The sequence below is a fragment of the Ahaetulla prasina genome, chromosome 8 (genome assembly GCF_028640845.1).
Source record: "Ahaetulla prasina isolate Xishuangbanna chromosome 8, ASM2864084v1, whole genome shotgun sequence".
Classification (NCBI taxonomy): domain Eukaryota; kingdom Metazoa; phylum Chordata; class Lepidosauria; order Squamata; family Colubridae; genus Ahaetulla; species Ahaetulla prasina.
In genome coordinates this window covers 32,780,056-32,795,515 of record NC_080546.1, presented here as the reverse complement: position 1 = coordinate 32,795,515, position 15,460 = coordinate 32,780,056, and the positions used below count along the sequence as shown (strand labels likewise).

At 35.3% G+C, this 15,460-nt stretch overlaps 1 protein-coding gene across 4 annotated transcripts in view; it reads left to right on the top strand.

Annotated features, from left to right (window-relative positions):
- The window catches only part of FHIP1A (FHF complex subunit HOOK interacting protein 1A), a 79,701-nt gene that overhangs the window by 44,868 nt on the left and 19,373 nt on the right, over nt 1-15,460 (top strand). For all 4 annotated transcript variants that reach the window (XM_058192758.1, XM_058192757.1, XM_058192754.1 and 1 more), the window contains 3 exons: nt 6,779-6,946; nt 11,824-11,903; nt 13,649-13,836. In XM_058192758.1, coding sequence (XP_058048741.1) covers nt 6,779-6,946; nt 11,824-11,903; nt 13,649-13,836 — 436 coding nt within the window. The remainder of the gene's footprint in view (nt 1-6,778; nt 6,947-11,823; nt 11,904-13,648; nt 13,837-15,460) is intronic.

The window sequence follows — 15,460 nt, the reverse complement described above, 5'->3', positions numbered from 1 at the left end:
CGTGCTAAATCAGGCTGTGCAGAAGCTGACCAGGTTGTTTGCTGTTTGCTGCAAGGAGGCAAATTGCTGGGAGGCAGAGGCCGGCAGGTGGGGCTGGCGGGTGGGCGGGGCTTCAGAAACATTCACTGTATAAGACACACAGACATTTCCATCCACTTTGGGTGGGGAGTGCATCTTATACATCGAAAAATACGATATCTCCCATTGTAGTTGTAATCCTATTGGATCCAAATAGGTTGCACGCTTGTGTACCTCCTAACACTGTCTCCTAAAAATACTTTGAAATGCATGCAGTCCAAACTTAATTTGTAGCCACACTTGACCAAATAAGTTAAATTTAATTAGTGGAAAAACTTAGTTTTTTTGCTCCAGTAACCAGAAAGAGCTTATTTCAGAAATATTTTAGAACATTTTTATTTTATATATAATAAAATTTATGTTCCAATAGGTGGAATACCTTTTGTTGACCATTTCATTCTTGGAAAGTTAAATTACAAGTGAAATTATCAAGAAAGAAAAAACATACCAGCACTTTTTACATATAAAACTTTCTAAATTCAGAATATTATAAAACTTTCAAGTTCCCTGTATGAAATATTTTCACATGTTTAAAATGTCTTAATATGAGGTAGAAGTGTACAACAAACTAGAGATTAGTGGGGTGTGTGTGTGTTATGTGTGTGTGTGTGTATGTATGTATGTGTATCACACCTTTATTAAGTGGTGAGCTTTCCTCCTCCTCTTTTCCCCAGAAAAGAGGAGAGAGGGATTGGGCATGAGAGAGAACAAGTGGCTCAAGATCACCCAACTGGGGCTTCTGGGTGGCGCCACCTTTCTCGCTGGGTGCTAATTTATGGCACTCCGCATTGAATATGGTAAAAGCCGGATTTAACAACTGATCCCGGCTTCATTTCTCTCTCTGGTTGAAAGAGAGAGACAGAGCAAGGGGGAGGAATTGGGTAGATTCCCCTAGGGGCTTTGTTTTTGTAATACAAAGTCCTGAACGGTCGAATCCCCTTATTTACCCCTCCCCCAACTTCCAGTATTCTCTGCGCTCCTGAAAAAGCAGGAAAAGAGGAAGGTGTCCACTTCTGCTAGCAATTGATTTCTTTTTGTGGATACGAAAAGCAGGCGGAACGAGTGTGAGGAACAATTATTGGTTTGCAAGTATTTTTGATTTTCTGACTTCTACCCTTTAAAAAAAAAAAATTTCCTTCAGTTTCGTTTGGAGAAACTGAAAGCAAGCGATACATCAAAGGGAGCTTTGCTGTTGAATCGAAACTGAATGGAGATTTTATCTTATTGTGTTTGACTGTGGACTGTTGGATTATATTACGCTGTTTAAGTACTTTACAAGGGGATTCTCAGCAGGAATTTTGTTATGGAGGTTCTTTCAGAAGAATGGATTCGTGACTTTATACAGGACTACACAGAAAGTATGTATTTAATTATTCAAAAATACGAATTGATAAAAAATGGGGACGTTTTGGATGAGAGTTTGGAGCAAATTAACCAGTGCAATTATTCGGAAAATGGAATGGAGGACATACAAATAAAAGTGGATAAATATGAAGATTTGATCGTGAAGAAACAAGGTGATCTAAAGAAGTTTTCTTTAAATAGTTTGGATGAGCTGCCTGAATTTGTGCTACAGGAGATTGTCCTCAAATGGAAAAGACTCACAAGCTTAATGTTTCCCAAGAGTTCTCTTTTTGGACTGATGGAATATACGGCAGTAATTTTTGGATTTCTGGACATAAGGAATTACTAGGAAATATTGTGATTGACTTTTTAAAAGGAGCAACGAAGGAAAGACAGAGATTAATGCACCAAAAAAAATGGCAAGAGACAAAAGTATTATTCTTGAAACAAGGTTTTTTTAAAATATTAATAGACAAAAATATTAGTGTCCCCGAAAGACAATTTGTGATTATAAGAGACTAGATATTTGGATATACTGGATTTTGATGAGGAAGGACTAAAGTTGAATAGATATTGTAATTAATTAAATAATATTGTAATTTTCTCTATTGAAATTTTATAAATTTTATAATCTGTTGTATTGAATTTTAAATAGAATATTCTTGAAAGATCTTATGTAAGAAAGACTTGGGGGGGAAATTATATGGTTATATGGTTATAGAAGCTATAAGGGAGATATTCTCTGAACTGGATTGGATTTTTATGCTTTAGCTGGTTTTAAATATTTTAGGATTAATTTGTTCTACTGATTTATATATTTTATTACTGTTTATTGTTAATTTTTTGAAGGATTTGGTTATGTAAGGAGGAAGTCAGAGCTAGAGAGGGAGAATTGGTATAATAGTTTTGGGAAAAATTTTTTAGCATATGTTTGTTTTATTTTTAACTATACCTTGTGTTTGTTCCGGGAAGCCGGGGGGGGGAGGGGGGAGGGGGTTTGTGAAGGGAGAGGGGTTGGGGGGAAAGGGGGGGGAAAAATTTTTTTGTAAAACTTTTTGAATAAAAAAAAAAAAAAAGATCACCCAATTGGCTTTTGTGCCTAAGGCATGACTAGAACTCATAGTCTCCTGGTTTCTAACCTGATACTGTAACCACTAGACCAAACTGCCTCTTCTTATCAGTTTATCAATACCATAATAAGGGTATTGATTCACTGATATCGGTAGAGAGGATTTGTAGGAAGCGAATGTGGTTTTGTAAATGAAAAAATATATTTAGAGTAGCTACTACTAAGAGATTTTAATAAAAGTGATATGATTGCAATCTTACATTCCCTCCCCTTCCACACACACAAAATAGATAATACAATTTTCAGGGCTGTTAACCTCTAATAATTTATTAAATAAAAAGTGGTCTCAGTTTATTATTTCCACACTCAGAGCAATTTTGAATACACACTAGCTTTTATCATTTATTTTATCTTTAAATACATTAGCTAGAGAAGGTGAGTTTCTGCCATCTAGTGGATATGAAGAAGAGCCACGATACAGCCCTGAACCCGAGGATTAAGATTGTTTTTACTAAAGTAAGAATATAGATCTTCCTTTTTTGTTTAGTCCTCTCCCCCAAATGTTAATTAAAATCTACTCTGTCCTGGTCAGACCCCAATAAAGTCTGTGTCAAGTTCTGGATGCAAAAACAAAAATTAAATAAAAGTAAACTTCTGATTGTTACTGCTCAGAAAAGATAGTGACAGTTGTAGGAAGTTGAAAGGAAAGCTCCCAAATTAATCAAGGATCTGAAATCCAAGACCAAGAGGAATTGTTAAAGGATCTTTGTCTATTAAGACTACCAAAAAAAAAATGTTATTTCTACATTTTTATTTTTTGACTTTCCTTCTGATGATAATCAGGGCCTTGTAATCTTTGTAGTGAAATAGATTTTTTAATCTAGTGAAATAGATTTAGCAGTCTTCAAATATCTTACAACAAGGGTTAACATAAAGAAGGGGGAGTGAATTTATCATATCTGAGGGTCAGAGTCAGGATTAATCTAGACATTCATAGAAACAATGGGAGGGAATGGGCAAGTTGTCAGCTCCTGAATCAAGCTTATATGATATGAGGAGACTTCTTTTGCTAGAAGTCTCAAACAGAACTGGAATAATCATCTTTCTGTGCAGGCTTATATTCAGCATGGAGCTGGACTAGATTATTTTAGTGAAAATCTGAAAGACAACTTTTGGAATAGATCGCTTCTCTCTTAACCTGTCCCCACATGCTACAAAACTTTATTATAAAGTCATTTCTGATCAATAATCCAAGCTGAGTCACTGTTATCTCTGGCTAGCGCTTGAATATACGTATATTTTTAAATATTTAATTCTCTGTTTTGGTTTGTCATATCAACTAATTTAAATGAAAGAATACTTTAATATTGTGCTAATTTGAATAGAATTATATGCACCAGAAAGTGATGATGTAATAAGCAATTACTGTCAATTATAGAAATCTTTTTTTCATTAACTGTTAGAACTTTTGTTTGCTGAGAACTTTTTTCTGATACTGTGCAAGCTCAGTTTAATAAACCACTCAAAGGACAAGCTGTCCATTATTCCCAGTTATTTGTTAAGTATGAAGTTACATCTTCATCTCTGTTTTCACCTTTGTGTAAATGTAAATTCTTCTTTACGGAAGAATTCTTTAATAGAAAAAGAAATATAAATTCCTTCTGCTACTAATATATAGAATTTATGTAAATACTTTATTATGCAAATTGTATAAATTAATACAAATGTTACTATTGCTGTAGTTACATCATTATGGAAATTATGTAAATCATTACCGTTAAAGTATATTTCTAGGTAGTTCTGGACATATAATCGGCAATTGGGATCAGATTTCTGGTCGTAAGTTTTTTTTATTCCTAAATCAAGGCCCAATTTTAAGACATTTTTTGCAGCACCTGTAATTGATTAATTTTATATATTGCTTTAAGAATCTTATGTATTTGACCATTGTTTTTCAAAGATATTCTAGAAAGGTGTCTCTGGCTTTCATTTTTTGTATGTTATTTCTACATTTTTATTTCTTGACTTTCCTTCTGATGATAATCAGGGCCTTGTAATCTTTGTTGTGAAATAGATTTTTCAGATGACGCTCTTCCTATTTGAATTGTTGGTTTGTAATATAACATACGACTTTCAATATTACTAGATCTCAAAGCCTCATAAAAATTGCAACTATGCAGATACAGAATATTCCACGAGGAATATTTTTACATATTTTTAATAAGACTTCATTGACAAAGATAACAGTTTATTCTCTAAGCTAAATTTAAATGCATACCCAAGCACCATGCATTCCCAAGTAATTTTGCAAGAATGAAGTAAAAGCATTTTTTTTCTGCTGAGTACATTCTGTGCTAAACCTCAGCAGTTGCTCCACTGCTAGAATGCTTATTGCATAAGTGTTTACTCTATTATCAAGATTTTTAGGCACTGAGCTTCTACAAGTAATCTTATAAAATAATATATTTCCTGCAGAGAACATACTGTGCAGTACTTCAGTTAATGCTCCTCTGATAAAATCTTTAAACTTCTATATCTTGGTGGATCTACTTATAAAGGAGGTTTAAAGAGAAGTTTAAAATGTCTGTAATTGGCAATATTTGCATGAGACCATAATTCCTTTTGAATCTGAGGACCTGATTTCTGAATGTTTCATATAAGCATATCATTTGTATTTTTAATGAACATAATGTCACAAAGATCTCAAAATTTACTTTAGTTTACTTCACTAACTGCACTTTACATGGCTTAGAAGCCTCTTCAGTTGAGCAGGGTACCCGTTTTACCTCCTGATACCTCTTCATAATAATTTTAACTTGTTGCAGAGTAACGTATTTTTTTATTAGAAGCCATAAACACCTACCACACATGCAAATGAGATATATTAAGATGAGTATAACATAGATACATTTCTGTGGCATTTCCCTGCGGACATTTCATTCTTTTGAGATTCAAAAGTGTCTAAATAGCGAATAGTTCTTGGTATCTAAATAGCCAATACACTTCTTTTCAACTATAGATAACTATTTCCTATCAATTGGCATATAGTGTACCAATGAAATGGTAGAATAAAGTGACACAATTCATTTTCTTTAGATTTGCATTGCACTGGTGGATCTTTTAGCCCCAAGTTCCCCAACCTTTCTAGCTTTGTGGACTGTCAGGTGGGCAAGAGAGGGGCTGGTTCCATGTGCGCGGTGGGCAAGCACAGTGTGCGCTGCTCCATTTGTAGGAGCGGTGGGCACAATGCCTGCTGCTCACTCAGATGGATCATGCAGGCAAATGCTAGACTGCTGCTTGCAGGAGTGAGGATGTGCACACGCACATACACACACACACTTGCCATTTCCATGGCCCAGTTTAGAAAGGCTCAAGGTCTGGTAGTGGGCCACAGCCCTGGGGTTGGGGACGCCTGCTTTAGCCAAAGGAAGAAATAAATGTATATAAATATTTTTAATTTAAAATCTATGAGTCTGTAAGCACTTGTTCTAGTCGTTAAATAATAGTTGGCTACATAGGGGCAAGAAAAATAAAGTAGATTTGCATAAATTCCAATGTTTATTGTGGTAGACTTTTCAAGTAGCAAATATCAGTTTGTTGGAGATGTGGAAAGCCTACCATAATATATTCTATGGGCCAAACTGATTTGATCATTCCAGCAATCAACTGATGGCTTTTGAGAAGATTTTATGTATAATATATTATATATAATATGTTTAATAGTTTGCATATCAGCACCACAAATCGTTTCAGAAGAACCACATTGTCATGATTTGGAAGGGAAAGTTTGAGAATTTTGTATAATGTACTGTTTCTGAGTAATCATCTTGGACACGTCATCAGGCTAATGAATAGCAGTTCCAAAACAGAATTTTTAAAGGATCCCCAATTTATTTGCAGCATCACTTTCATTCTTGATTTTCTAGCACAGTAACAAGGTCTTTTCATTTTCATTTTTTAAATTTTATTTTTATGACTTTATAATCCCTTAATTCAGGGCAGTTGAATGGAGCTGAGCATTTATTGACTGGATTAAGTCATCAAAATAAATAACCCCACACTTGCTATAATGTAAAAAAGCTATATATACTGTTGTTAGGTTGCTATGACTGTGTTGTTACTGCTGTTTTTATCTTTGTGATGTTCCTATGTTTATTTATATTATATTGTTTTTGTAATTTGTTTTACATACTACTTTTTAAACTAATTTATCAGACATTCAGGATATTGTACAAATTTAAACAAGGCTGAATTTTGGTATAGATTATAATAATTATTCATTTTTAGGTAACAGTGGAAGAAGTGATGGCTACAACTGCATACCTAGATCTCTTTTTGCGGAGCGTTTCTGAGCCAGCCTTACTCAAGATATTTCTTCGTTTCATCCTTCTGCACCGTCATGAGAATGTACATATCTTGGACACTCTTGCAAGCCGGATAAATACTCCATTTCAGGTGAGTGGGTGGGGTGTCTAGTCTGTTCTTTCTTGTTGTTGTTACTGAAATTGTTTTAGATACTGTATATATGCAACTTATAAACATTGATAAAGGAAATTTTTGAAAAACCCAAATCAAATCCATGTTTTCAGGACAACAATCTCATGCTACGCAAGAAAAAAGGGAAGCAAAAGGAAAAAATAAATTGAAATCTTATCACTTATATAATGAGTATAACTCTGGTTCCACATAGATAAAATTTGGTATTAATATAGATAACAGGCCATTCACTGAAATTGAGTAAGTACCTATTATTTTCTGTTGCCATCCACTAGCTGTTCTATTAGTGCCCCTGTCATACAGGTTTAACAGCACATTTTGTACTCTGGCTTCTGCGAAGCTACACCTATAACTAGTCCAGCATTTTGTTTCTTATAACCAACTATTACTGTATTTATGATCTGGAAACAGTCTTATTTTAACAGAACCGAAAGTGTGGATAAATAACTCCTGTGTATATTATTTCTTAATCCTTGCATACTGGTTCCTTTTTAGAACTCTGAATGGCTTATGAAAAGGTCCCAACAGCCTTTCATACAAAGGTTGATCCTTACACAAACTCACATGTAGCCCTTCTCAATTTCAGTTAGGCCATAGCATTTTTTTTGAATTTGAATGTGTATTTATTTTGAAAGAACTAAAAAACATAATGAGATATTACGCAGTTCAATTGCCTCATTTAGTTTCCTTTGGTGAAATGAATTTATGTTAGTTAAGAAAATGGCATTGTTCATAGTTGTTTGCTTCTTTATTTCTGATCTTTTACTTACTCAATTAAGTAATCATGGAAATTGCAATCATGGAAATTGTCTAGATCAGGGTTGTCAAACTCCCGGCACACAGGCCGGATGCCTCACACACTGGCCACACCCACACCAGGTTTAACAAAGGGGGGGAAAGTCCAAATACATCATGTGATGCCGACATGACAATGTATGTTTGACACCACTGGTCTAGATAATTTCTTATCCTCAGCAAGTTTAAGATGTGTGAACTTCCAGTTTCCCAGCCAGCATCATAAAGTTGCTGAGGTTCAGAAACACTGCTCTAGATGGCTGCCATTTGGCACTGGTAATTCCGCCCCACCCCATATATCCTGACTGTTGCATAGTATTTGTCAGGCCAAGGACATTGGGAGTCCAGGCAGTTCAAATGAATATAAAAGTTTATTGCAAGCTTATGCTCTCTATGAGAATCTGAATTACTAACAGTCAAAGCAAATAGACTATAGACAAGAATCAACAGAATTCAGGGTCGGCTGGACTTAGATCTCTTGTGAGTGCGAAGGGACTCGAGACTGATGGTGCATTTGATCCCTCCCTCAGGCTTAGCCTGGTCATCTTCTACAATATTAGGATAACAACTGGGTTTTTTTTAGAATGTCCCTGAAAGATGAAAGCATTTGAGCAAACATAGTTACGGCATCTAGAAGAGTATTAAGATAACTTTGCTGCTGAAAATGATTTGAAATTCAGAATACTTATACATGAAAAAGAAATTTGAATAACAAAAATATGGCCTGCATGAATATAACTGAAATAAATAAATGAGTAATTATAGAATAGGCCAGTGATGGTGAACCTTTTCAGCACCGAGTGCCCAAACTGGAATGTGTGTGTGCACCGGAGCGCCGGAAACCAGAAGACCAGCTGGCTGGTGCACATGCGCGCGCTGGCCAAGCTGGTTTTTCAGTTTCCAGCACATGCATGCACACCGGCCAGCTGGTCTTTGCATGCGCTGAAGCATTGGAAACCCAAACACCACCTGGCTGGCGCGTGCATGTCTGTTTTTTGGCTATTTTTGTGTCGTTTTCTGGCCGTTTTCTGGCGCTCCAGCACCCGCAAAGACTAGCTGGCTGGCATGCATGTGCATGCTGGAAACCAGCATAGCAGTTGCTGACGGTGCATGTGCCCACAGAGAGGGCTGGCGTGCCACCTCTGGCACACGTGCTATAAGTTCGCCATCATTGGAATAGGCTGTTTAATTTGATTCTAACCATACAAAATGTTTACAAAGTATTTTTCTCTAAGTGACATTGAACATTTATCAAAATTCCAATGAATATTTTAGACAGGGATGAGCAGCCTACAGGCTACAGGCTAAATTTCCAGCTTCCCATTTTGTGGCCTGATAAACAGTAATCAATAATCACCATCAAAATTTGGCAGCCAGACCAGTTCCTTTTAATGCTATAATTTCCTGTATTTCCTTTCTTTTTGCATTTAATAGGTTAAATATGGATATATCAAGCTTCTGTTAGGTTTGGTGCCTGTTTCTAATCTTGAAATTCTTCCAGCTCTCCTCATCTCAAAATTCAGATCTGCCAATAAAACAATATCATTTACACCATTGGCCACAAAAGAATGTGAATCATGTCTAAAATTATGTTATTCATTTTTCTTCTGTCTTTCTACACCTCTTCCCAAGTATATTTGAGCCACATAAATTCATGCTTAAAAGTGTTTCCTGCCTCAGTTTCCCCTTCTCTTTGATTCTGGTGGGAAGTTGCTGAGAGATTTCTGTTTATTGCTTCTAGTCCAATCAAATCCAGTGCAAACCTATTTTACACACTGCAGCCCTGTGATTCAAAAAGTTCTTAATTTCAAAGGAAGCTAGTTCAGAGATTTAACCTCTTTTAACTCTGATTCTAAATTTAATAAAGGCTGCTCAGGCATGGTATATTGCATCTATTTGTAAAGTTTTTATGATACTGTTTATTTTATTATTTATTTAGCTTTGTGTCCAATTATTTCACTTACATCAAATCCTAAAGTCTTATTCCTTTCAATGAAAATAACCATAGAAATACAATAAACTTTAATTGTATAAATAATTAAAACAACCAAACAATTAATTCAAACAACAATACAATCACAAGTTGGCAATAAAATCAGCCATTCTGCAGTATAAAACTGATTAATTTTTTTTGTTACTTCATTAGACCATTTTTGCGGGGGTTTTTATAGCTTTTAAATACATAACACAGAATATATGTGGTTGCATAAAACACTAATGGTACTGATTTTTTAATAGTTTGAAATTATCTATATCATTTTTTTCACTAACCCAGTTTTAGAGAAATAGGTCTGAACCCTGAAGCTGACCTGACTGAAGCCATTTTGAGGCTTCAGTGTTGCCACACTGGAGCTAAGGGATAGAGAGGGGGGGAATAGAGATAGCTGGGGTTTTGTAGCCAAAACAAAATACTTTCTCCTGGGAATCAAGGACTTCTCACACCTGATCCAAGAGAAGAGAAGTGACGTTACCAGGCAACCGGATGGCACCTTGATTGGACCATGTGATTGTTTGGGGAAGGGGAAAAAACTTTTACTTTTAATTAGATGAAAACCATGAGAACCTTCAGAGTCAGGTTTCACCAGAACTATGCCAATATGATATACCCAATAAAACTATTCTTTGAGGAATACCTGCCTCCCGAGTTTTGCTTGCTATGAGTGTATTACTTGGAACCTTGACATTAGAATTAAGTGGTCCATTTTCATGAAGCCAAACACTTGTTTAGTATAATGTTGTTTGATCCAGTGTCATCAGTAATAATAATATTCACATGACCAGCTTGATTACTTCATTGGATTGCCCGTATAAGTAGACATACAAGATATTAAATGGTTGCCTCTTCTGAATAATTGTGGTATGTTACTTATGCCCCCAAAATAACTAACATGGTAGCAGATTCCAGTTGCATAGGATTCTGAAGCAGTAAATAAAAACATTTGCTTCAGTCTGCATTCCTGCCTCTCCCTTTGCCTGACACTTTATTTTGGGCCAAATAAATATGATTGAGGGAGGTATGTATGCGCATACATATTCTTCAATGATTCCAGTTCCAAAGGAGATTTACTCGAAAACTCTGTTTCAACAGCTAAATTGCCAAGATTGTTTTTGTTGAAATGTATCAGTTTGATAAATAGAGTGTGGATGTTATGAAGTGTTATCCTTTGGAATCATGCCATAATGCATAAATGATGCTAAATGACTTGTTTGTTATATAACTTAACCACAGGACTGATTTCTATAAATAGTTAACAGCAGAGATACCTGGGATTATGCCCATCTGTTGCCACATAAGCTGACATGTGGTAATTTTGGACCAATCACTCTCTCTTGGTCCAAACTTACCTGACTAGATGGCTTTCAGGAAACATTAGATGGAGTCTAGTCCAGAATTATGGGTGTGGCTAAGGTGGCTTTTTTGGGGGGGTCTTTTCCATTCAGTTGTGTCTGTTTTTCAGAGACTGCCATATTAAGTTACTTCAGTTATTTTGGCAAATTATTGCAGAAATGTTTTGCCATTGCCTGAATCCTAAGGCTGGGAGAAAGTGACTGCTACAAGGTCATTCAGTTGGCATTATCCATTATGTCCACTAACTAAACTGGCTCTTTAAGATGGCCTGTAATTTTGATTAAAATAGATATACTGTCTACTGTTAACATAATTTTTCATATTAGAAATAACAGCCATTTCAATTTAAAATCCATATTTAAACTTGGCAAAATTTTCATGCAAATGTTTGAGCATATTGAACTTAATTATAGTTTAATTCTCTTTCAGATAATATCGTTCTTTTCTTTTTCTTGTGTTTAAAAATTTTTCCCCATATCCCAGCATATATCTCTGTTTATCTTTGGTTTATGCTTTTAGGAGTGCTAATTTAATTGTTCTAGAGATATGTAACAAAGTAAAACATATATATGTAATTTCTTTCAAATATACTGCAATTCAGTTTGGGCACTATTTGCATGTATGGATTTTTTCTTTTTACCTTGGAAAGGATGAAAAATTATGCATTTATATTGTACTTATCGTTTCCTAGCTTTGTGTGGTGTCCTTGGCATTATTCAAAACACTTATCAGTTTGCATTGTGAAGATGTGATGTTGCAGCTAGTTTTAAGGTAAAGTCAAACTTTCCTTTCTGGTATTACAGTGCAAATTACTCAGTGAAAATTGATATCTTGGTGTTACTTAATACATATATACAATTATTTATTCATTTATTTATTGTTTGGTTGATTGATTGATTGATTAATTCAGTCATTCATTCATTTTCTATAGCCACCCATCTCAGCCATATGATCTGGGTTACAATTCTAAAACAATAAGAGTTGAAACGAATAAAAAAACTAAAACAATAAGACCAACAACAAAAAATACATACAACATTTGAGGTAGTTACTATAACTAAGTAGCAGTAAAGCCCTTAGTTAATGGAGCCCTTAATACATTCCACATCCCAGGCCTGGGTACACAGCTAAGTTTTTAAAGCCTTAGGAAAGGCTAACAGGGTTGGAGCCATTGTAAACTCTGAGGAGAGAATATTCCACAAAATAGGGGTTCTAGCAGAGAAGGCCTACCTTCTAATTCCCACCAGCTATAATGATCAATTCTGGGCATAAATGCAAAATTCAGTATGTAGAAAAAAGGGGAATTTATTTAAAAGCAGGACCACTTAATTGGCTGAAAGACGCTTAACAGAAATTTAAGAGAAAGGCAGGAAAGGATTGTTAGAAATTAAGTGACAATGTTGAAAAATTACATTTTCCTAAATTCACATAGCTATTGAATGACCCAATTCACCTTTATATGTACAGTAGGCAATATGTAATCTCACGCTTTAGTCCTTGTGTCTTCCAAAAGGAAAATGAGGTATCACTTACGTCCAGTCTTCATGCAGTTTTTCCTCCAGAGCTGGCCAGTTTTTTAAATTGGGGACACTACCTTCAGAAAGCTGGAGGTGATTAATGGAAGGAACATATTTTATCCTAATACTTTTTGCTTTCTCTCCAGCTCAGGTAATATCTAGGCAGCAGAAGAAGGTGTTCCTTCATCATCAGTCCATTTGATTGTCTATATAAGCTGGTGAAACAAAGCATTCTGCTTTTATTTTGCCAACCCAATTGATTCTAAAGTGATTAGCTAAATGGATATATCTGGTTTTTTTCCAGCCCATGTTAAAGCCAATTAATTAGGTGACATAATTTACTCTTTGCAAGTTTGCAGTCTTTTCCTGAAAAGATGAATAGGAGGTTCTGGATGAATAGGAACTACACTGGATAACATTAATCCTCTCCTCTTCGTAGCCCCATTGTGACCATAATGCCAAGTGAGATGTGATGCACCTGTTGCATTGAAAACACTGCCTTCCAGGCAGTGGTGGGATTCAAATAATTTAACAACCGGTTCTCTGCCCTAATGATTTCTTCCAACCACCAGTTCACCAAACTGCTCAGAAAGTTAACAACCGGTTCTCCCGAAGTGGTGCGAACTGGCTGAATTCCACCACTGCTTCCAGGGTTCTGAAAGTACAAGTTTCTTTTGATGCTCATCTTTCTGGTTGAGAGAAGTCATGGAAAATTCTCTAGAACCCGTGCCCAAAGTCTGTCTTGAACTGCTGCTTCAGTTGGTACACTATTAATGACTCAGGAAGTCACAGTGTCCCGATACTTCTACCACCAAAAATGCATTATTTTATTTTTACATATTACAGGCATAGCATCTGCTCAGTAGCCTAATCTTTAGTTATTCTCCAAAAAATGTTTTTGGGTGTGTTTTAATCTAAATAACAAATAAGGCTCCCTTGACGCTTTTTTTCTTTCTCTGCTATTTTAGTTTGATGATTGATAACCCCTTGTTGTTCTAGGTACCTGATACCCTGTAATCACATCATGTTCAGCCAGAGATGGGCTGTGAGAGAGAGAGATTGGTATTCTGTATCTGCTGCTAAGCTGCTTGCCTTGACTCCTGTCTGTTGTTCAAGTGGCATTACTCTGACTTTTGAAAAGCAAGAAAAAGATTATATTCTCTGGAAGAAAAGTAATCATGGGGAAGGTAAACAATGATCTGTTTTCTAAAAACACAGTCATTAAGTTGAATTCGATTTTTTTCCACACCAATATTCATATTTGGAAATGTTGTAGAAAATCAGTTTAGTCTACAAACGAATTTGATTTACAAATTTAAGTAAAGGTAGTAATCAAACTCTTCTTAAAACGTACACTGTATCTAGGTAATCAATGGTAGTTATACTTTTTTTTTGTTTTACATGATTCACAAATCTTAAATTTAAAGATTTTAAGACTTATTTGTTTTATGCCTAGATTGGGATTAGTATTGCCCAGAACATGCCCCATTATTAGATACTTAATGTGAAAAACTCAAGCAATTATTTCTGGGGTCATAAAAGGACAATAAAGAGCTTATTTTCGTCAAGGAGAGGAAGACATATTTGTGGTCATGTTGTTTTTGATTGGCTTTTACACCTAAGAAAAAGAATCATTTCGTGCTCTATAACACATAGCAGAAAAACTTGTCTGCTATGTGTTATAATTCTATTTAATATGGGCTTAAAAATACTTTCTTACCATATGTGTTTGATTCTATGCCATACAACACTAATAATTACTTTACAGAAATAGAAGCTCACCAATAATTGATAACATTAAGCATGCCCAAAAATGGATAAGGAGTTGTGTCATGTTTGATTGTCCAGATTCAGTTCTCTGTACTTTCAATAATGCAGTATTTATGTATTGCCTCAATACACATAGATTCTGAGCTTTGCACAAGAACTCGAAACCACATTAAAAGATACAATGCTAATAAACATAGTTGCCTATAACTACAGAAAAGGCCGACGGTCCAGTAAAATGGATTTTGGAACAAAAGAACTACAGTTTATGTAACATTTGAGTTCATCCTTGAGAAAGTATACCTGGATGGTTGCTAAGAGTCAGCATTGATTCATGGGCAAATAACATTTGGACTGAATCATGTCAGATTGTGCTATTGCATATTTGTGTGATTTTTGAGGCACTGTGTAGATTATAGAATACATGTCTCTGAGGATGGGAAAGAGTTCATTTTTAAGGAAGCTGTTTCATTTTTCAGGACATGCAGAAAAAAAAGCAACCATAAACGTGCCACTGTTGTTTTTCTATGAAACTATAGTTCCAGTGCTTTGTTACAAACATCTGATAGCATTATGGAGAGCTGAATGGATAGCATTTCCATTCAGCTTAACTTGCCTGTCTGGGTTTATTGTGATCGTTAATGAAGATAGAAATATATGGGTCCTCAAGTTGAAAAATGGCACTTAAACAGAAGGAATTAAATTTCCTGACTTCAGAAAGTGCAGCCATTTCCCTAGGACAAAAAAAAATCTCACCCTGCAAACCAATAAAACTCAAGCCAGTTGCTTGAAGCTTTCATATTTATTCTACAAGGGCATCATAAATATCTCAGGACAACTTGGTCATAGGTCGGGTGAAATAATTTATGGAAGTTTGTTGGAAATTTCCTGTATAGTGACTAGTTGCATGATCTTTAACTTCTCATTGTTTCGCGTTTATGGTTGACAATTCAGTCAGACAAAGAAAGCATCACAATGTTAATGGAGATTAAAAAAAAACTTCTTTATGATGAAAAATAATTCACTGAGTTTATGTCAGCAGTA